Source organism: Hemiscyllium ocellatum, chromosome 3 (genome assembly GCF_020745735.1).
Source record: "Hemiscyllium ocellatum isolate sHemOce1 chromosome 3, sHemOce1.pat.X.cur, whole genome shotgun sequence".
In the NCBI taxonomy this organism is placed as follows: Eukaryota; Metazoa; Chordata; class Chondrichthyes; order Orectolobiformes; family Hemiscylliidae; genus Hemiscyllium; species Hemiscyllium ocellatum.
In genome coordinates this window covers 44639552-44663039 of record NC_083403.1, presented here as the reverse complement: position 1 = coordinate 44663039, position 23488 = coordinate 44639552, and the positions used below count along the sequence as shown (strand labels likewise).

Sequence of the window (23488 nt, the reverse complement as noted above, 5' to 3'; positions counted from 1 at the left end):
GGGATTGGAGCAGAGGGATTGGAGGGCTCTGCATTGTGAGGGTGAAAGGTTGGAGTGGGGGAGCGGGGTAGACAGATTGAGGCGGTTAATGTCCCGGCAGTAGTTGGAAATGAAGAGGTCGAGGGCAGGTAATAGGCCAGCGCGGGGTGTCCAGGTGGATGCAGTGTGTTGGAGGTGGGCGAACGGGTCCTTGGAAGGTGAGCGGGAATCCTGATTGTGAAAGTAAGCTCAGAGGCGGAGGTGACAGAAGAATTGTTCGATGTCATGGCGTGTATTAAATTCATTGATGCGTGGACAGAGGGGGATGAAGGTGAGTCCTTTGCTGAGGACTGATCTTCGTCCTCAGTGAGGGGGAGGTCTGGGTGAATGGTGAAAACTTGGCAGGGCTGGGAGCTGGGATCTGGTGTGGGTGTGGAACGTGGAGTGGGGGTGGAACCTATAACTGGAGTGGGTGTGGTGGTGGCGTGAATGGGGGTGGAGTCATGAGCAGGGGTAGTGTTCCCTTCGGGGTTCTGGGAGGTGGGGATAGTGACAGTGGGGTCTGTGGGGAGCGTGTCAGCAGAATGCAAGTGAGTGGTGCTGGTGGGGGTGGAAGTGGTGGTGACCAGGCAGTACGGGTGGTGGAAGTCACTGAGCATGTGGCATTAGCGATGATGTGAGGGGCGGAAGTGATGTCACATGTGATGCATGAGGAATTGTGAGGGACAGAAGTGGTTGTGGAAGTGGCCGTGATGGGGACAGAAGTGACATCATCAATCAGTGTGGGGGTGACAGCTGCATCAGCCGCATGGCTAATGTTGTCTTAGTAGTTTTTGAGGCTAGGGAAATCTTCTGGAATGTTTGAGGAGCGCTGGTTATGGAGGTGGGTAGATAAAAGTTTGTTGTACTTACAGTTTTTGATGTTTGAGATGGAATTGAAATACTGTTTGTTGAGAATATGAATTCTCCTGAGGATGTAGTACAGAGTGGGTCCTTTGCAATTCTGACAGAGTGTGGACCTCAGCTGAGGCAGGGCTGACTGTAGAGAGGTTAGGTGCCGGCGCATTGCTGCAAGCGTGGAGCGGATGATCTTGAAGGAGAACTGTTGCTGGTGTTTTTGAATCTGTAGTCTGTACTGTTTGTCCTGTTTGGGTCCAAACTCTGCTGGTTTAAAGGTGGTCCAGAGTCTGTGTGGGATGAGTTGGTTACTGAGGCAGGCACTGAGGAAGCAAATGTGGCTGTGGTAGCGAGTTTGTTTCAGGACATGGTTGAAGAGCTTCAGGGCAGAGGAAATGACCTGGGAGTTGCAGTGAGAGAGAGGCTCCCTGAGATTCTTGTAGAGAGAGGAGGAAAACTTCTTCAAGGCAGGCATCCTTGCAAGAGGATTTGCAGTAGGGTTAAAATCAATGAGGTAAAAATAATGACTGCAGATGCTGGAAACCAGATTCAGAATTAGTGGTGCTGGAAGAGCACAGCAGTTCAGGCAGCATCCAAGAAGCAGCGAAATCGACGTTTCGGGCAAAAGCCCTTCATCAGGAATAAAGGCAGTGAGCCTGAAGCGTAGCATAGAGTACAATGGGTGAGTGGGGGAGGGGATGAAGGTGATAGGTCAGGGAGGGGAGGGTGGAGTGGAGAGGTGGAAAAGGAGATAGGCAGGTAGGACAAGTCCGGACAAGTCATGGGGACAGTGCTGAGCTGGAAGTTTGGAACTAGGGAGCGGTGGTGAAGGAGGCTCAGCAGAGTGGGAGGGGGAGTTGAAATGTTGGGCCATGGGGCGGTGTGGTTGATTGGTGCGGGTGTCCCGGAGATGTTCCCTAAAGCGCTCTGCTAGGAGGTGCCCAGTCTCTCCAATGTAGAGGAGACCGCATCAGGAGCAACGGATACAATAAATGGTATTGGTGGATGTGCAGGTAAAACTTTGATGGATGTGGAAGGCTCCTTTTGGGCCTTGGATAGAGGTGAGGGTGGAGGTGTGGGTTGAGATATCCGGTCGGCATGGACAAGTTGGACCGAAGGGTCTGTTTTAGTGCTGTGCATCTCTATGACTCTATTTCAATATACATTATAAAAGTCTGTTAGGCTCCTGTAATTCTAAAGTTCCTCAAGGGGGTTTCAATTTAATATGACCCCGGCTGTGACTGCTATCTTCAGCATCAAATAGTTCAACCAATTTTATTCAAAGCCTCAAAATTTATGTTTTTCAAGTAACACATAAAATATCTGCAATATCGCAACAGGAATTAACATCAAAATTTATCTGCTAGAAAGGTTATCTTCAGCTATAGCATTTTAAAAAACACATTTTGGGAACTTTCTTTGGAGCTTAATGCTAAATTTGATCAATCAAGACAACATAAAGTGGAAAAATTGATTTATTAAATTCGTTGTCAGGGACGTTCAGTTTTATGTTTCATCTACTGCTCTTGTCAAATTGTACTTGATCACTCGCGTTGGTTCAGTAATGTTTCCTCCACGCAAACCAGCATAGAAGACCTGTGGTTTGGGCACATTGCTGGAATTGTCTCGTTTTGTTTGTATTGACTTGTTTTTTGGTAGGTAGACTTGGGAAGTGTTGTCTCTTCTCATGTGACTGAGGTTTGTCTGGATATAGCGTGTTACCTTCTGTCGCAGGTTCGCCTGGAGAAACCAAACAATTTAAAATGCCACTTCTCTCAATCACAATCTTGTTGATAATATTTTACATGGAAACAACATTTGTCTGACAAAAGATCACATTCATTACTTTGTAGCTGGTTTTGCAATTGATATTTACCATCACTCACAAGCAGTGCTTATTCCTGCTTACAGCAATAAGGATCTACTTGTATTTTCATAAACATCAATGTAAGCCAATCAGTTGTCAGTAAAACACTTATATCCTGGTTCAGTAACCTTCTGAGACACAGCTGCTGCTGCGGAAGTTGTTTTATTACAGTTGGACTATGACAAGATATGTCAGAAAAAGTGTGTCAGATAAAACATTAGGGTGCACAGACAACATGAACACATTATAGATATTATTTATTGTTCTCCCACTGTGTCTGGTAGCATGCTATTTTATAAAATCTGGAGTAGTATAGAAAAATGTATTATACAGTCTGCTAAAGCCAAATAAGTCATTTTGCTGCTCAGCAAAATCAAGTAAAATCCACCTTGAGATTATCTGTTTTGGAAACAGACAATGGAATGTTGCTTGTCAGTTTCAAGCTGCACCCAGGAAGTATTTGGTTTTTTAAGATGACATCTATGATAAACTGACATGTGAGTACAGTGTAGCTAGTCACCCGAACAAAAAACCCCAAGCTCTTTGGATGCTGGGAATCATAAACAATATCAGAAATTGCTGGAAAACCTCAGCCAACTTCGGCAAGGGGGTCTCCTAAATGTGCGACTTCTTCCTCAACCAGGGCTTCCCCACCACAATAGGGGGCCTCAGCCACGTCTGAGACAGCTCCCATACTTCGGCACTCATCACTTCTCTTCCCTCGCACAACAGAGATAGGGTCCCCCTCATCCTCAGCTACCATCCCATCAAAATCCACATCCAGAGGAACATTATCTGCCATTCCTGCCAACTCCAGTGGAGGCTACCAGCAGACACTAGTCCCCTCCCCTATTTTGTCAGCCTCCCTCTGGGCCACCTTGGTCCACTCTTAAACCACTCCCAACATCTCCCTACATCCCCTTGGCACCTTCCCATGCAATTGCAGAAGGGGTATCACCAATCATTTACTTCCTCCCTTCTCAGTATCCAAGGGCCCAAACACATCTTCCAGGTGAAACTCAATGTAGTCCACTGTATTCACGGCTCACACTGCATTCTCCTCTACACTGGGAAATGATCACTTCACAGAACACTTACATTCTTGCTGCAAAAAAGACCCTGAGCTTCCTGTTACCTTCTGCTTCAACACAGGACCCTGTTCCCAGGTGAACATCTCTGTCTCAGGCTTGCTGCAGTGCTCCAGCAAAGCTCAGTGCAAGCTGGAGGAACAGCACCTCACTTTCTGCCTGGACACCCTGCAAGCTCCAGGATTCCATATTAAGTTCAATAATTTTAGGGCCTGAGCAGCTTTTCCCACGTCCCTACCTCAACCCCACACACCAAGCCTTGTCATCACATGGGCTGCTACCACACACAACCCATTACCAGCCACTAATATGTTAGCTGCTATTCATTCTCTCAGGCTGATGTTTACCCATTCCTTTGTCTGTCTAACTGGTTTTCCCTCCTCTGGGCTCCATTTCCACCTATCACGTACTCCCTCCCCTCCCCCATCCCTTCTTGAGTATACGGTATACATCCTTTGCCTAGCTACAGTCAATTCTGAAGAAGGGTCGCTGGACCTGAAACGTTAACTCTGCTTTCTCTCCAGTGATGCTGTGTTTTTCCAGTAATTTCTGATTTTCTAGCCAGTCACCTGTGTGAGCCTGGTGTACCTTTAAAGATGTAGATATCATGAACTGATGTTAGCTTTGGTTGGAAGGTTACAACTTTAAAATATTGGCAAATAAACTTTTCTAAAAAGGCACACCTACCAATTTAATTGCTTTTCTTCTTAACTCCCACTCATTCCATTCATATGATTTAACTATATTCGGTTCCAGGATGTGAGTGTCAGTTTGTGTGCAGTTGTCATACTTTTCAATGGGTTTTAAGCATCTGTCTGCCTAAAGTGTAGAAAACAAAGAAAAAGACTTAAGCAACACATTGTTGTTTAAAATGATTTGTTCTGCAATATTTGAATACTAAAAAATGGTTTACTAGTCTTCTTCCTCAACAAATTTCCTCCCCACCACAGAAAATATTATTTTAAAAGAAAATGTTGTAGAATTAAGTATATTAAAAGTTTCCTCCTGGCCTGAAGGATTATTTTGGCAGTACTTATAGTACATTGTGAGCAACTAGGTAGGAATAATGCAAGATTCTTATCTTTCCTAATGCTGATGCAATAAACTCAAATACGCACCCTATCTGCTAACATAAAACTTTATTGTCGAAAGCTACCTTAATCAGTTTATTAGCATGAAACACTTGCATTATGGTAAGAATGAGTTTTCTTTGGCATCAGAGTTGAATTCTGCTGGAGCTGCGATGGTTTAAAGGTTACAAAAGGTAAATGTTGTTCTATGCTTTGGAGTTTGGACTGTTTCTGCCTGCATCTCACCACTCCTCCCAATTGACATTCTGAGCTGGGAGAACCACCAGGCAGAAAGTTAGGTATTTTGTAAAATATGTAAAGGAGTAAGCCACTCAGTCACTTTGGATCTGTTCCATCACTGAGTAAGATTACAGGAGATCTGTATCTCAATTTAATTCAATCACTTTGACTCCGTTTTAAAAAATATCCCTGATTCGCAACTACCTAACACTTAATGTTAATTGAGCATCTACTGTTTGTTGGGGATGAGAGTGGAAGCACACATCCAACTCTGCTTTCTCCCAACTTCTCTCTGAATAAAAAGAAAAAAATAGCTGGAGAATTTCATCAGCTCTAGCAGCACCAGTGGAGACAGAAACAGACATAACATTTCAAGTCAGAAATGGCTTCGTTATGCTGTTGACTGAGTGGGAAGAAGGGAGGGATCCAGATCAAAAGAGAAAGGAAGCGCTAACATTGAAGGTTAGAGATGTAAAATTGAAAGTACATGTTAATGATAGGTGTGCAAAGGAGAAAATGGGGTTCGCTATGCTGAGAGTAAAGCCAACAAGGCACAAACAAAGTATGGTTTGCAATCAAAATGGTTTTATAACCATCACTTCACTTAATGGAGGAGCAGCGCCCTGAAAGCTTGTGATTTCAAATAAACCTGTTGGACTGTAACCTGGTATTGTGTGACTTCTGACTCAGAGGTCATTCCCTGAAGTTGTTAGACATAACTTTGAGTCCTCTGGGCTCTAAGGTGCTTAAGAGGAAATTGAGGGGTGGTCCTTCAGCTTGAGTTGAGCTTTGTTGGAGCACTGAACAAAGAGCAGTACAGCACAGGAACAGGCCCTTTGGCCCTCCAAGCCTGCACCAGCACATTGTGCCTTTCCATACTAAAACTATCTTCACATACAGGATCTGTTTTCCTCTATTGTCTTCCTATTCATGTATTCGTCCATAGTGACGAAGGATGTAGTAGGTTGCAGAGAGACATGGATAGGATGCAGAGCTGGGCTGAGAGGTGGCAAATGGAGTTTAATGTGGACAAGTGTGAGGTGATACACTTTGTATAGAGTAATCAGAATGCAAAGTACTGGGCTAATGGTAAGATTCTTGGGAGTGCAGATGAGCAGAGAGATCTCGGTGTCTTCTTCCACCACATCGCCTGGCAACACAGTCCAGGCACTCACCACCCTTTGTGTGAAAACCTTGCTTTGCACATCTCTTTTAAACTTACTCCCTCATACCTTGAACCTGTGTCTCCTTGTAATTGACCCCTCCGCTCTAGGAAAAAGTCTCATGATTTCCACTCTATCTATTGTGAGCAGCGAGTACAATAGGCTAGATTGAGTAAAGTATAGGTAAATCACTGCTTCATCTTGAAGATGTGTCTGGATCCTTGGATAGTGAGGAGGGAGGAAGAAATGGGTAGGTGTTACACCTTCTGTGATTTCAAGGGAAGATGCTGTGGAGCAGTGGGTAAGTGTTGGGAGTGAAGAAAGTGAGGAATGGGATTGTGGAAGACATAGCAGTTTGGATCAATAATTGGCTTGCTGAAAGAAAACAGAGGGTTGTAGTTGATGGAACATGTTCATCTTGGTGTCCAGTACTAGCAGCAAGGGTCGGTGTTGGGTCCACTGCTGTTCGGCATTTTTATAAATGACCTGGATGAGGGCTTAGAAGGATGGGTTAGTAAATTTGCGGACAACACTAAGGTCGGTGGAGTTGTGGATAGTGACGAAGGATGTAGTAGGTTGCAGAGAGACAGATAGGATGCAGAGCTGGGCTGAGAAGTGGCAAATGGAGTTTAATGTGGACAAGTGTGAGGTGATACACTTTGGACGGAGTAATGGGAATGCAAAGTATTGGGCTAATGGTAAGATTCTTGGGAGTGCAGATGAGCAGAGAGAGTCCATGTACACAGATCCCTGAAAGTTGCCACCCAGATTGATAGGATTTTTAAGAAGGCATACAGTGTTTTGGCTTTATTAATAGAGGGAATGAGTTCTGGAACGAGGGGGTTATGCTGCAGCTGTACAAAGCTCTGGTACAGCCATACTTGGAGTATTGTGTACAGTTCTGGTCACCGCATTATAAGAAGGATGTGGAAGCTTTGGAAAGGGTGCAGAGGAGATTTACTAGGATGTTGCCTGGTAAGGAAGGAATGTCTTATGAGGAAAGGCTGAGGGCCTTGAGGCTGTTCTCGTTAGAGAGAAGAAGGTTGAGAGGTGACTTAGATTAGATTAGACTTACAGTGTGGAAACAGGCCCTTCGGCCCAACAAGTCCACACCGACCCGCCGAAGCGAAACCCACCCATACCTCTACATTTACCCCTTACCTAACACTACGGGCAATTTAACATGGCCAATTTACCTGACCCGCACATCTTTGGACTGTGGGAGGAAACCGGAGCACCCGGAGGAAACCCACACTGACACGGGGAGAACGTGCAAACTCCACACAGTCAGTCACCTGAGTCGGGAATTGAACCCGGGTCTCAGGCGCTGTGAGGCAGCAGTGCTAACCACTGTGCCACCGTGCCGCCCACTTAATAGAGACATACAAGATAATCAGAGGGTTAGATAGGGTGGACAGGGAGAGCCTTTTTCCAAGTATGGGGACGGCAAACACGAGGGGACACAACTTTAAAGTGAGGGGAGATAGGTATAAGACAGATGTCAGAGGTAGTTTCTTTACTCAGAGAGCAGTAAGGGTATGGAATGCTTTGCCTGCAACGTTAGTAGATTCGCCAAGTTTAAGTGTATTTAAGTTGTCATTGGACAGGCATATGGGCATACATGGAATAGTGTAGGTGGGATGGGCTTCAGATTAGTATGACAGGGCAGCACAACATCGAGGGCTGAAGGGTCTGTACTGCGCTGTAATGTTCTATGTTCTATAAAGAGTGGACCAAGGTGTCCTGAAGGGAATGGTCCCTGAGGAAGGCTAACAAGGGAAGGGGAATATATGTCTGGTGATGGCATCCTGTTGGAGGTGGCTGAAATGGTGGCTCAATTTTCTTTGGATGTGGATGATGGTGGGATGGTAGGTGAAGATAAGGGGGACCCTATCGCTGTTGTGGGAGGTAAGAGAAGGAGTGAGGGTCAAAGTGTGGGAGATGGGTCAGACCGAGCTGAAGGCCCTCGGTGAAAGTGAGGACTGCAGATGCTGGAGATCAGAGTCAAGATTAGAGTGGTGCTGGAAAAGCACAGCAGGTCAGGCAGCATCCGAGGAGCAGGAAAATCGATGTTTTGGGCAGGAACCCTTCATCAGGAAAGCTGAAGGCCTTGTCAACCATGCTGCTGGGTATTCCTCAGTTGAGGAAGGAAGTGGACATTTCAGAAGCCCCCTTGTCAAAGCTGGCATCATCAGAACAGATGTGACGGAGACAGCAGAATTGGGAGAATAGAGTGTTTACAGGAAGCAGGGTGTGAGGATGTATAGTCAAGGCAACTGTGGGTGTCAGTGGGTTTATAGTGGATATTGTTAGCCAGCCTACCCTCAGAAATAAAAACAGAGATGTCGAGGAAGAGAAGTGAGGAGTTAGAGATGGACCGGGTGAAGGTGAAGACAGGGAATTGGAAGGAAAATTGATGAACTTTTCCAATACCAGAAAAGAGGGAAGCAGCACTGATGATATCATCAATGTCTTGGAGGAAGAATAGTGGGTGGGGACCGGATTAGAACTGGAACAAGGAATGCTCCATGTACCCCACAAAGAGTCATACGGTACCTATGGCCACCCCTTTTACCTGAAGAAAGTGAGAGGAGTTAAAGGAGTTCTTCAAAGTCGGATGAGCTTGGTCAAATGGAGATGGGTGGTGGTGGATGGGGTAAGTTCTTGGAAGATGGATCCACAAGAGACACTTAATTCCCAAAACATCTGCATTAGCTGAATATTTTTTGTATTTGGCTCATTTACTACAATATTAACGTTATTTTCTGTTTTGTGGGCAGAACATTGAAGGTTGGAATCATGAACTGCCTGAGCTACAATGAGACTGTGAGCAGTGTGGGTCGTTGTCACTTTTGTTTTGAGAATCAGCTGTACCTGTGTGTAAGGAGTGATTGTGGAAAACTGCTGGTGGAGCTCTAGCAACTGAATGAGTTCTGCAGAGTGCTTAGCTTCCTGTGCTGCCATAGCAATGTAACATTCAGGCTTTTGAGCAAAAGCAGTTGCGGCTTCCTTTGAGGAGAATGTGTAGTATTTTTCTTGATATTTAAGTATACCAATATTTGGATTTCCTGGAAAAAATAAAGGATAGATTAATTTTTGACATTCGTATAAAATAGTTTACATCTAATTATTCTGCTGTGTCTGTGTGATGCTGTCTTTTTAATCCACAATGTGGAGATGCTGGAGTTTTGACGTTTTAACCCACAGCATCCCCATGTGTGCTGAAATGGCTAACAGTCCATATTACTTCCTTGAGAGAATCGTAGCACATTAAGGTCAATAAAAAGAAATTGTTTCCAATGGCTGAACCAGAGGACACAGATTAAAGATAACAGGCAAAACAACCAAAGGCAACTTGAAGGAAATCTTCTTTAATGGAATCTCTAGGAATGAAAATACATTATCTGATGGAGTGGTGGAAACAGCTTCAATCATAGCTTTCAAAAGCAAGTTAGAGACATACTTGAAACAGGAAAAAAATTGCAAGAATATGCAGAAAGAATTCAGGAACATGACTCCTTGGATTATTATTCTATAATTCGATGATATCAAAAGAGAATGATAGAGATCTAAAGCACAGAAAAAGGTCCTTTGGCCTATAATGCAGGCTCAAGTTAAAAACAATCACCGTTATAATTCTGTTTACCAGCACTTGGCCTGTAGCCTTGTGTGTCTTGGCATCGTTTTGAGAATCTGGATCAGTGGTGCTGGAAGAGCACAGCAGTTCAGACAGCATCCAAGGAGCAGTAAAATTGACGTTTCGGGCAAAAGTCCTTCATCAGGAATAAAGGTTGACAGCGTGGAGAGATAAGCTATAGGAGGGTGGAGGTGGGGAGAAAGTAGCATAGAGTACAATAGGTGATTGGGGGAGGGGATGAAGGTGATAGGTCGGGGGCGGGGAGAGGGGGGAGTGGATAGGTGGAAAAGAAGATAGGCAGGTAGGACAAGTCATGGGGACAGTGCTGAGCTGGAAGTTTGGAACTAGGGTGAGGTGGGAGAAGGGGAAATGAGGAAACTGTTGAAGTCCACATTGATGCCCTGGGGTTGAAGTGTTCTGAGGCGGAAGATGAGACGTTCTTCTTCCAGGCGTCTGGTGGTGAGGGAGCGGCGGTGAAGGAGGCCCAGGACCTCCATGTCCTTGGCAGAGTGGGAGGGGGAGTTGAACTGTTGGGCCACAGGATAGTATGGTTAATTGGTGCGGGTGTCCCGGAGATGTTCCCTAAAGCGCTCTGCTACGAGGCGTCCAGTCTCCCCAATGTAGAGGAGAACGCATCGGGAGCAATGGATACAATAAATGATATTAGTGGATGTGCAGGTAAAACTTGGTGGATGTGGAAGGCTCCTTTGGGGCCTTTGATGGAGGTGAGGGAGGAGGTGTAGGCGCAGGTTTTGCAGTTCCTGCGGTGGCAGGGGAAGGTGTCAGTATGGGAGGGATGTAGGGGGGTGAACCTGACCAGGTAGTCACGGAGGGTACGGCGTTTGCGGAAGGAAGAAAGGGGTGGGGAGGGAAATATATCCCTGGTGATAGAGTCTTTTTGGAGGTGGCGGAAATGTCGGTGGGTGATTTGGTTTATGCAAAGGTTTGTAGGGTGGAAGGTGAGCACCAGGGGTGTTCTGTCCTTGTTACGGTTGGAGGAGTGGGGTCTGAGGGCGGAGGTGCGGGATGTGGACGAGATGCGTTGGAGGACATCTTTAACCACATGGAAAGGGAAATTGCGGTCTCTAAAGAAGGAGGCCATCTGGTGTGTTCTGTGGTGGATCTGGTCCTCCTGGGAGCAGATACGGCGGAGGCGGAGGAATTGGGAATATGGGATGGCATTTTTGCAAGAGATAGGGTGGGAAGAGGTGTAATCCAGGTAGCTGTGGGAGTCGGTGGGTTTGTAAAAAATGTCAGTGTCAAGTCGGTCATCATTAATGGAGATGGAGAGGTCCAGGAAGGGGAGGGAGGTGTCAGAGATGGTCCACATAAATTTTAGGTACCATTGTTTTGCGAATGTTTGCCTCTGTCAGCCTTACAGACAGTGAGTTCCAGATTCACACCACCCTCTGGATGAAAACATTTTTCCTTACCTTAAATCCGTGCCTCCTGGTTATTAGTGCTTTCATCAAGGGGCATCTTCTGTTGCTCCTGATGTGGTCTTCTCTAACTTGGGGAGACTGGATGCCTCCTAGCAGAGCGCTTTAGAGAACATCCCCGGGACACACGCACCAATCAACTCCACCCGCACCCGCCCTGTGGCCCAACATTTCAACTCCCCCTCCCACTCTGCCGAGGACATGCAGGTCCTGGGCCTCCTCCACCGCTGCTCCCTCACCACCCGACGCCTGGAGGAAGAATGCCTCATCTTCCGCCTTGGAACACTTCAATTCCATGGCAGCAACATGGATTTCACCAGTTTCCTCATTTCCCCTTCCCCCACCTCATCCCAGTTCCAAACTTCCAGATCAGCACTGCCCTCATGACCTGTCCTTTCCACCTATCCACTCCACCCTCCTCTCTGGCCTATCACTCCATTCACACCCCATTCACCTATTGTACTCTATGCTACTTTCTCCCCACCCCCACCCCTCTCTCATTTACCTCTCCACTCTGCAGCTACCCTGCCTCTATTCCTGATGAAGGGCTTTTGCCCCAAACATCGATTTTCCTGCTCCTCAGATGCTACCTGACCTGCTGTGCTTTTCCAGCACCACTCTAATCCAGAATCTGGTTTATAGGATCTACAGTCCTTCTTTTTACCTAATCTTTTCTTCCTGTCTATCCTAACTTATGCCCCTCATAATTGTTTACATGTCAACAATGTCTTCTTTCAATCTCCTCTTCTCCGAGATAAACAATCCAGACTGTACAATCTTTCTTCATAATTGAAACCTTGCAACATTCTGGTAAATCTCCTCTGCACTGTCTCCAATGCTATCACATCCCTCCTATAATGTGGATTCTAGAAATGTTATAATACTCCTTTAAATTCTTTCATAATCCCTTTGAAGTCCTCCTTATAATTGACGATGCTTCCAAGTCCTGTATATTATCTGCAAACTTTGAAATTGTTCCTTGTATACCAAAGTCTAGATCATTAAAATATAAATCAGGAAAAGCAAGGGTTTTACGGCATGTTAAATCAATGGAAAAAAATAATAGGGAACCTAGGAATGCCAGGAAATTAAACTTTCATATATGAGCAATAAATTTGTTTTGTCTTATAATTGCCGATTCACAGGCATCCGATACAATTGGCTCGAACAACTACAGTTAATTAGAAAGGGAAGAATTGAAAAGTAGGAGGAAGTGGGAATCTTGCCCAGCAATCAGTTACTTTTTTTTTGCCCGTTTTGTTTGAAGTCTGTTAATAGCAAGGAGCAATAGTTATGAGCTTTCCTTTGTTAAAAGAATAATAGCACAAGGGAAAATTCTAAGCTAAATTTTAATATTACCACATGTCCACAACCCAATGATCTCAGCTAATACAGACAAGCACATTCCAAACAAAGGAACAACTGAGCTTCGGAAACATTCTCTTTTGATGCGTACATGTAGCTCCTGATACTTGGTTATAAAGTTATATCAATAACTCCCCCTCCCACTCCACCGAGGACATGCAGGTCCTTGGACTCCTCCACCGGCAGAACACAACTACACGACGGCTGGAGGAGGAGCGCCTCATCTTCCGCCTGGGAACCCTCCAACCACAAGGTATGAATTCAGATTTCTCCAGCTTCCTCATTTCCCCTCCCCCCACCTTGTCTCAGTCGGTTCCCTCAACTCAGCACCGCCCTCCTAACCTGCAATCCTCTTCCTGACCTCTCCGCCCCCACCCCACTCCGGCCTATCACCCTCACCTTGACCTCCTTCCACCTATCCCACCTCCATCGCCCCTCCCCCTAGTCCCTCCTCCCTACCTTTTATCTCAGCCTGCTTGGCTCTCTCTCTCTTATTCCTGATGAAGGGCTTATGCTCGAAACGTCGAATTCTCTATTCCTGAGATGCTGCCTAACCTGCTGTGCTTTGACCAGCAACACATTTGCAGCTGTGATCTCCAGCATCTGCAGACCTCATTTTTTACTCAATAAAGGTTTTGTCAGCTCAGCTGGGAATAGTGTGTCCTATGTTCCTATGTCTTTGATAACCCATGCTAGTGGTTCTGATCACTTTTCCATGGTGAAACATCTGAACTTTACTCAATGTTGAATTTCTCCATCTTTTTGCTAGAGCTCTATTAAGTATCTTAGACAATTTTGTAACAAGTTCTTCTCAATAGAATTTGCTTGTCATATTTTTGGATTGGAGCAAAATTAGGACCCACAGAATGTTTTAATGCATAGGGCTATCAAGGCTGGGACATGAAGTATATTCAAGGCTCGAGTACACAGTTTTCTAAGCATTATGGGAATGAGGATAAGGGAGAAAACTAGAGTTAAGGATTATCAGATCAGCCATGATTTTATTGAGTGGTGGAGTGGACATAATTGGTGGAATGGCTTCTGCTGTTTTGTCTCACGGTCTTAAATATATAAGTTTAAAATCACACTGATCACCATAAATGCAGTAGATATTTAGCCCACTTATATCTTCCACCTAAAGTATAAAGTACTCTAATAATGCACTCATTGCAATCAAATCAGTGACAAAGGATCACGTTATTGGTCATACTTGTTAAGGTCAGATTTTGAAACAAGAGACAAGAAACACAGGTCAGGAAAATTCCCAAATTCACAGCCACGTCTCTGTGAAAGGGGCCCCCGCTGGTATAATTTTGGTCCAGGCACACAAGCCCATCTGTAACCTCAATAGCTAGGCTCACAAGGTCTTAACCTCATCCCCCTAGCCAGCCCTTATGCTCCCTCCAAGACCTCCTTCAGATACCCCAGAGCCCTTCCCTGTGCCAGCCACCCCTCCTCGTGCTTTCTTCACATCACTTTCGGTATCCACTAGGCACAGAACCAATGGAGCCAATGGTCAACAGCTTGAAACTACGTGCTGGCTCTGTAAATGCAGTCAGCCAGATGTTAGCAATACCTAATATTCTGGCCCAGATCCTTGTGGACAGCACAGACTGAGAAAACCATAAAAGTGCTGAATTAAAATTGGATATGGCATTTTTATGCATGATTTACAGGGTACCTCATGCCTGCACCAGAAACAGTTTTTGTAGAAACATAGTCCCAATAAAATGACTGTTTTTCTATGATAAAAATCAATCCACCCAATGCGTTGCCATTCTCATATTAGAAGAGCAGAAATCCTTACACAGCAGGGGTATGCTGTCATAGAACATAGAAGATTACAGCACAGTACAGGCCCTTCGGCCCTCAATGTTGTGCCGACCTGTAAAACCAATCTGAAGTCCATCTAACCTACACTATTCCATTTAGATCCATATGTTTATCCAATGACCATTTAAATATCCTTAAAGTTGGCGAGTCTACTACTGTTGCAGGCAGGGCATTCCACGCCCCTATTACTCTCTGAGCAAAGAAACTACCTCTGACATTGTCCTATATCTAACACCCCTCAATTTAAAGCTGTTAAACAGTGTATATTAGACAGCAACCTTTCGATTTCTATGTTTAATAGGGCACAGCTGCTGGAAATTGCGGCCCAATTTAGATTCACCAACATTCCCGTTACAAAATCTAGCCCATTATATTTCAACCCTTTCAGAAGGCTATTGGATCTTCTGAGGGGGATAACTCAATTTACAGATTTTTTTTGGCAAAGTGGAAAGTACATTCCCTTTGAATTTAACTAAATGATAGGATCGTTATTTGCCAGAACAAACTGAAGGAGGCCTAAAAAGATAAGGATCAGCACAATTAAAGGTGACATCCAGTGACATAGTGACAAAATGTTTTGTAGCATCACCCCTCTAGCATCCCTACATTGCCGAGTTTCCAATCTCTAATGCCTTCATGGGACGATGCCAAATAAAGTTCAGGCTTTCCCTAAAGCACTGGCAACATGGACCGTTGCTCTCCTTTGCCCTACTTGCTGAGGCATTATGCTGTGGAATTCCCTCCCTAATACTTTCTGACCCTCTATTTTCTCCTATAAGACAAATTACAACGTTAACTTTTCACCAAGCTTTTGGTCAGCTCTGCTAATATTTCCCCAGATTCCTTGGTGTTAAATCTTATCTGATTACAATCCTGTGAAGTACTATGGAATCAATGTACAGGACATTGGTTAGGCCACTTTCAGAATATTGTGTGCAATTCTGGTCTCCTTCCTTTCGGAAAGAATATTGTGAAACTTGAAAGGGTTCAGAAAAGATTTACAAGGATGTTGCCAGGGTTGAAGGATTTGAGCTATAGGGAGAGGCTGAACAGGCTGGGGCTGTTTTCCCTGGAGTGTCGGAGGCTGAGGAATGACCTTATAGAGGTTTATAAAATCATGAGGGGCACGGGTAGGATAAATAGACAAAGTCTTCTCCCTGGTGTGGGGGAGTCCAGAACTAGAGGGCATAGGTTTAGGGTGAGAGGGGAAAGATATAAAAGAGACCTAAGGGGGAACTTTTCACGCAGAAGGTGGTGCATTTGTAGAATGGGCTGCCACTGGAAGTGGTGGAGGCTGGTACAATTGCAACATTTAAGAGGCATTTGGATGGGTATATGAATTGGAAGGGTTTGGAGAGATATGGGCTGGATGCTGGCAGGTGGGACTAGATTGGTTTGGGATTTCTGGTCAGCATGGACAAATTGGACCGAAGGGTCTGTTTCCGTGCTGTACATCTCTACGACTCTATTTACAACGTTACAGAAGTTAGTGAAATGCCAGCTGTTGGGGTTACCACTACCATCGAAGCAGAGCTACTAATAACCAGCTTTTCTGCACCACCGAGCAGTCTGTTCATGTGGCAGGAACTGAGCACTGGCTATCTGCTTTCCTTGTCAGACACTCAGATGTGCAGCTGAAAATGTGTTGCTGGAAAAGCGCAGCAGGTCAGGCCGCATCCAAGGAGCACGAGAATCGACATTTCGGGCATGAACCCTTCTTCTCCCTCCACTCAGATATGCAGACCAAGGAGAAGGTTTTTCATGAATTAAGCAAATTGTTTCAACTGAGCAGATGACTGGTGAATCTTACATACCTCTCAGAAGGAGACCATGTCTTGCACCAAGTGTGTAGGCACAGAATCCTCGATACTGTAAAGTTGGTTGACAGTATGCTAGTCTGTCTTCTGGGAAGACCCACTCTCGGTTCTTGAAGTCTGATGGGTTAATTCTTTGCCCTGAGTACCAAACAATTCAAGGAACAATTGGTGCTTTTGCTCATCACTAAAGATACATAATTTAGTAATCACCTCAATTACATCAATACAATCAGAACGTTTTTTTTCTCTTACTATTCCTGAACATATACCTGAGCAAAGGAGAATCAGATAGAAAGGACTGTACATCTAATAAGGGAGCCTGACTCAATTTTCCATTCATTAAATAATGACTGCACAGAAATATCAGGACACTACTATTGTTCATTCATAGGACATAGGTATCACTGGCCAAAACAGCACTTATTATCTATTTATTGTTAAGAGTCAACCACTCTACTGTGGGTCTGGTGTGATAAGTAGACCAGACTCCTTCCTTAAAGGACATTAGTGAACCAGATGGGATTTTCCTGACAATCACCAATGGTTTATCGGTCATCATTAGACTATGATTCCCATTTTTTTATTGGATTCAGATTCCACCATATGCCGTGGTGGGATTCAAACCCAGGCCCCCTGAACATTATCTGGGTGACTGGATTAATGCCTAGCCACTGGGCCATTGCCTCCTCCTCTATCATTATCCATGTCTCTAATTCACTGTGCCTGAGCAATATAATGCTCCTGGATGCAGGAAAAATAAAACCTGATGACAACATTTTTGGTTGATCTCCCACTGTACCTCCCCTGGTGTTGCTCCTGGGCAGACCAGACATTGACAGGGGCGTGGAGCAGCTGAGAAAGAGATTAGCACAAAGAGCCAAGACGTCCAACAGTTGTGTAGGTGTTTTCTGAAGAGGGACACCAGTTGAAATGGGATTGATATTGGATTGGTTTCTCATCCTCTGAGAATACTGAATACAAAACCTGGAGCAATAGAAGGCAGAGATCTCCCCATACAGGCCTGAGAGAGGAAGCTCAGGACACTGTAGAGCAGGCACAGAAATAAAATTACTGTTAATTGGCAAATTTAAGACATCTGGTATTTAAATTTAAAATTGATGAAATTTAAGCACCCTGAATGCAGAAAGAATAAAATCTGATGATCAAATTATGTATGACAGTTATTGAAGAAAAGGAATCAAATTGAATCTGTTCTTTTAAATTGGGCATGATCATTATTAGGCAGGGGAGTTTGATAAATATATTCCTTCGTGAATTAGTTGTGAGTAATTATCATTTTCAGACTGATGAAGGATAATATTTGTAAACCGTGACAGTTAATTTTTATATTGGTCATGTTAACAATTACATGATTGCTAAATTGGGCATGATACCTACTAAGGATTAAACTTGATTGTTAAACTTGGCTGGAAAACAAATTATTTGAGGGAAAAACTTTTTTGTGATAATTATGAGATTGGACATGATTAAAACCAAAGGGAAAATAAAGTTACTGTTAACTGTGAGCTGGCACATAATGGAAGGTGCAGGCATGAGGGTGGGACATAGAGAATTGAAGAAAGCCAAGTATTTTTTAATGTTTATAATTTTCACACCAATTATCTCCACCAATTGACAAGATACGATTCCAAAGATACCTAGTATTTTCTGGTACCTAAATGAATGGCCTTTCTTCAGATGTGAACCCAGACAATGAGAGTTGGCAGCCTAAGTGATTATGGCAGGATTTTCAGAAAAAAGCTTTAATTAGATTAGATTACTTACAGTGTGGAAACAGGCTCTTCGGCCCAACAAGTCCACATCGACCCGCCATCCACCCATACCCCTAACCTAACACTACAGGTGTAGGTAAGGGGTAAATTTAGAATGGCCAATTCACCTGACCCGCACATCTTTGGACTGTGGGAGGAAACCAGAGCACCCGGAGGAAACCCACGCAGACACGGGGATAACGTGCAAACTCCACACAGTTAGTCGCCTGAGGTGGGAATTGAACCCGGGTCTCTGGCGCTATGAGACAGCAGTGCCAACCACTGTGCCACCGTGCTGCCCACAAATTAGGCATCACCAATATTCACATGCAAGTATTTTCTTGGCAATGTGAGTGAATTAACAATCAGAATGAGCTCATTACAGCATCCCTTCTACAGTTTCACACTTGGATTAGCTAATTCAGCAAAGACTGGAGCTTAACACTTGAGGGAAAGGAAGTGTTTTATACCAGCACCTAGAATGCCTCACACCATCAAGTAGATCTTGGTGTGTTCACATATCGGAGTTGACTTCAAGTTCTGTATTTAATACCACCTCTACAGAATTCTGTGTAATAACTCCTTAGGAACAGTTTTTCAAAATTGTTAATCCCAGTGGGGAGTACTGTCAAGAGCTGTGAATGTGCGACCCTGGATTTATCCATCCATAATGCCCTGATGGTGTTATGGGCACGGTGGCTCAGTGGTTAGCACTGCTGTCTCACAGTTCCAGGGTCAATTCCAGCCTTGGGTGATTGTCTGTGTGGAGTTTGCACATTCTCCCCCTGTCTGCGTGGGTTTCCTCCGGGTGCTCCGGTTTCCTCCCATAGTTCAAAGATGTGCGGGTCAGGTGAATTGGTTATGCTAAATTGCCCCAAAGTATTAGGTGAAAGTGACGACTGGAGATCAGAGCTGAAAATATTGCACGAAAAGCATAGCAGGTCAGGCAGCATCCAAGGAGCAGGAGAGTTGACGTTTCGGGCATGAGCCCTTCTTCAGGAATCCTGAAGATTCATTCTTCATTCCTGAAGAAGGGCTCATGCCGGAAACGTCGACTCTCCTGCTCCTTGGATGCTGCCTGACCTGCTGCGCTTTTCTAGCAACACATTTTCAACCATAGTATTAGGTGCATTAGTCAGAGGGGAATGGGTCTGGGTGGGTTACTCTTCGGAGGGTCGGTGTGGACTGGTTGGGCCAAAGGGCCTGTTTCCGTACTGTAGGGAATCTAATCTAATCTAATGATAAATGCAGCTGACTAGCGAGGCTCCCTAATAGCAGTATACACTTGTACAACATTAAAATAAAAATTAATCTTATAGGCTGATAGATGTACAACCTCAATCTTCTTTCTACTTACCATCACTCTCCTCACTCCCCAACCTCTACCCTCATCCTCATCCTTTCGAATTGATTTGGGATACCTTTTGTCTAATTTGTAATGTTGCATGAAGCCAAGGAGTGAACAGATTCAATATTCAACATAGACTTTTAAAGATTACTGTCACTGAGAAAGGGAATCTTCAGGATGCCATAACTACTGAACACCAAGAATGGACCTTGAACCCAGTCACTGGTAAACTAACAGGACTGGATCAGCTACCAGAGTTAAATTCTGCTAATTATACACCTAAACAAAGCCAATAGAGAGTACAAGTGAATATAAAACAGGCCACCAATCATGTTCTGTTAGTGGTCCACCAGTAGTTTGCCTCAAGAAAGTAAATTTTATTCTGTTGACCCATTTCGATTTCATTTGCTGTCACATGCTGACATTGCAAGTTGTGATAGCTGAGATGTTTCCATAGATTCACATTAGCAATTCTCAAGTTACTTGCTCGGAAAGAAACAAGAATCAAAACTCCGATAGGATTAATTTTATGAGTTCATTCTCCCATATTCATGAATGGAAAGTTTTGGTACACTCACTGACTCCTGTTTGGTGATTGATGTTTCACAATTAGTTTAGTTTACTTATAATCATAAATTCATTGATTAATCTAATACTATGTAATTCTGCTTAATTGTAAAGCCTATGTAGATGCAATATTTTAATATCACACAATCTGTTTAACCTCACTTGACAAAGAAATGCACCATGGGATTATTAAACAGAGTGAGTGTAACACACTAACGAAGTAATGTTGAGAGGCCCCTAGCTATAATTTATTTTCACCTTACAATGCCAGATTGTGAGAACTTATAATCTTTACTATTGAACAAACTCACACCCTCTCAACTTGTAAAATAAAAAAAATTGTTTTATCAATTGAATTGAATTGGACTGAATTAAATTTACTGTCATGTGTATCGAGGCACAGTGAAAAGCTTTGTCTTGCGAACAATACAGGCAGATTACAGAATTACATAGCACAGATAAGTAAATAATAGGTAAACGGTGGCAAAACCAAAACACAGGTATAGGCGAATGTTAACAGTTTGTGAGTCTACTCAATATTCTCACAACAGTAGGGTAGAAACTGTTTCGAAACCAGCTGGAGTATTGTTCAGGCTTCTGTACCTTCTCCCCAATGGTGGAGGTTGTAGAAAAGCATTGCCAATTTTCTTGACAGTGGGCCTGGTAGATGGATTCTGTAGATGGGAGGTTGGCCTTTGTGATTGTCCGGGCTGAGTTCACCACTCTCTGTAACCATCTCTGATCTTGAATGGGACAGTTGCCATACCAGGTGGTGATACATCCAGACAAAATGCTCTCGATGGTGCACCTATAAAAGTTGGCAAGGGTATTCGCCATCATGCCAAATTTTCTCAGCTGCTTGAGGGAGAAGAGATATCTTAGGGCCTTTGTAACCAGTGCGTCCATATGAAGAGTCTAAGAAAGCTTGTTGCTGATGACCACTCCCAGGAGCTTGACACTCTCCCCTCGTTCCACCTCTGTGCTGTTATTGTGTAGGGGGGCATGAGTAACATCCTGCCGGAAGTCAATAATGAGTTCCTTGGTTTTGCTGGCATTGAGAACTAGGTTGTTGTCAGTGCACCATTTTTCCAGGTCTTCCACCTCTCATCTGTAGTCTGTTTCGTCACTGTCTGAGATTCGACCAGCTATGGTGGTGTGATCAGTGAACTTGTAAATGGCATTTGTCTGGTATTTGGCAACACAGTCATGGGTATACAGTGAGTACAGTAGGGTGCTGAGTACACACTGACTGTGGTCTGTGGGGCAGGAAACTGAGGATCCAGTTGCAGAGAGTGGGGCTTAGTCCGAGATCACTAAGTTTAGTAATCAGTCTCAAGGGGATAATAATGTTGAAGGCTGAACTGTAGTCAATGAGTAGGATTCCTAGATAGCTGTTCTTGGTGTCAAGATGTTCTAGGGAGAAGTGAAGGGCAAGTGATATCGTACCTGACGTGGATCTGTTAGTCCAGTGGGCAAATTGGAGTAGATCAAGAATAGTGGGGAGGCTGGAGTTGACTAATGCCATGACTAGCCTTTCAAAGCACTTCATGACCCCCGAAGTTAGGGCCACTGGGCGGGGTAGTCATTGAGACATGCTGCATGAGCCTTCTTAGGCACAGGGATGATGTTGGCCCTTTTGAAACAGGCAGGGACAGTGGCCTGCTGCAGGGAGGGGTTGAAGATGTCCAAGAATACCTCTGCCTGTTGATCTGCGCATGCTCTGAGTGCATGGCCTGGTATTGCGTCTGGCCCCCATTGCTTTCCTTGGACTCACACGAAGGAAATCTGATCTGACCTCTGATGCAGTGACTGTTGGGATAGGTTCGTCAGGACTTGTCAGAATAGATGTTACCGCTCTACCAAAATTCTGCTCAAAGTGAGCATAGAAGGCATTGAGACGATCTGGGAGGGATGTGCCATCGCCTGCTATCTTGCACTGTCTCTTTTTAGAACCTGTGATGTTATTCAGTCCTTGCCATAATCGCCGGGTTCTGTCTGGGTCTCTAGTTTGGATCGGTATTGGTCCTTGGCTGTCTTTCCAGCCCTGCGAAAGTCATCAATTATGGAAAGATAGGAGTTTTACTGCACGATGGGAGGGGGAGAAAATAGCCATTGTGTTCCACATTGAACTTGTTTTGGGAGTCAGTGTTTAAAAGAGAAACAATTACATTTGGATTTATATTAGAGTTAACAATACAATATTTTAGACTTTTATAACCTCAACACTATTGACTGAATGTGTAAGGATATATCTCAGTACCCCCATTTATACACTATTCATTGTGAATTTATAATATACACACACTCTGTATAATCTTTACTACCTACTTTATAATTTCAGTAATAGTAGTTTGTGATCTTCTGTATTAGCTCCATATAGTTCTACGCTTCCTTCATAACGAGTAAGGTTTGCTGAGTTACCTCACCCATAAAAATACTGATTGTGGGATTTGGGTTTAAATTGTAACCAAAAATCTACACCGTGCTCAAATTCCAACTGTGCCTTTCTGAAAACCAAAGCATCTCACCAGTGTTTCAAATTTGTAATTTTGTTTCAAACTTCTGTCCCTGCTGGGCATACCTGATACTTCACTTAACCTCTGCTCATCCGTTTTCACAACCACTCCTTCCAGTAAGGGCCCAATGACCCCATCTGGAAACAGCTGTGAGTGAGTTGCCAAATATGGATCCAAGTTGGTTACTAAGTTGCTGAAGACACTGAGCAGTACCAACTCATCTTGGAAAGAGGTCCACAGGTTGGAGAGAGCAATAAAATGAGGCTGTAACATAGGTAAAACAAAATTTACAATAGGTTTAATATAGATTCGAAGGATTTTGCAAGCTTATAGATTATGTTTTAAATGTATATAATTTGCCTGGAATGTGTAGAATTTGCCTGGATAGCACCCAGAACAATACTTTTCCACTGTATTTTGGTGCATGTGACAATAATAAATCATTAGTGTTAGTGCTATTGTTAAAAGCTTCATCTGCTGTTTAATAATCCTCTTTCTGCTACGTTAGTGGAGGCATTACTGTTTTACCTTGATTTGTAAAGTAGAATACATTGGGCTGGATATTCCCAAAAAGAAGTCAATTTGGGGTCTTAGCCTGATGCCAAAGTGAGTGTCTGTGTAGAATGTGCTGATGTGATCATTTCTAAATTAAAGCTTATTTGGTGCCATTGGCATTTTCCCAATTTATCACATTTGGGTATGTTGGGTTTCGAAGAACATTAGCAAGGGAACAATCCTCCTTCCACCCAGCTTTGCCATTTTCAACGGTGTATATGTTAGGGAAAGGGTGAGGCCTTTTCCACTCTTTGTCAGGGGCATCGACGGGAGGGGCCTGACTTTCTGAGCTGTGGCGGTAACACATGTGGCTCCTCATGGCGATTGCTGGCAGC

General features: G+C 44.1%; 1 protein-coding gene across 1 annotated transcript in view; it reads right to left on the bottom strand.

The window, feature by feature from the left end:
* Positions 1-2346: 2346 nt before the first annotated feature.
* Positions 2347-23488, bottom strand: part of cfap206 (cilia and flagella associated protein 206) — a 58798-nt gene continuing 37656 nt past the window's right edge. The window contains exons 9-13 of the mRNA XM_060856906.1: positions 22664-22862; positions 16393-16533; positions 9179-9372; positions 4519-4650; positions 2347-2616 (exon numbers count right to left, since the gene is read on the bottom strand). Of these exons, the coding sequence (XP_060712889.1) occupies positions 2383-2616; positions 4519-4650; positions 9179-9372; positions 16393-16533; positions 22664-22862 (900 nt within the window). The 3' untranslated portion in view covers positions 2347-2382. The remainder of the gene's footprint in view (positions 2617-4518; positions 4651-9178; positions 9373-16392; positions 16534-22663; positions 22863-23488) is intronic.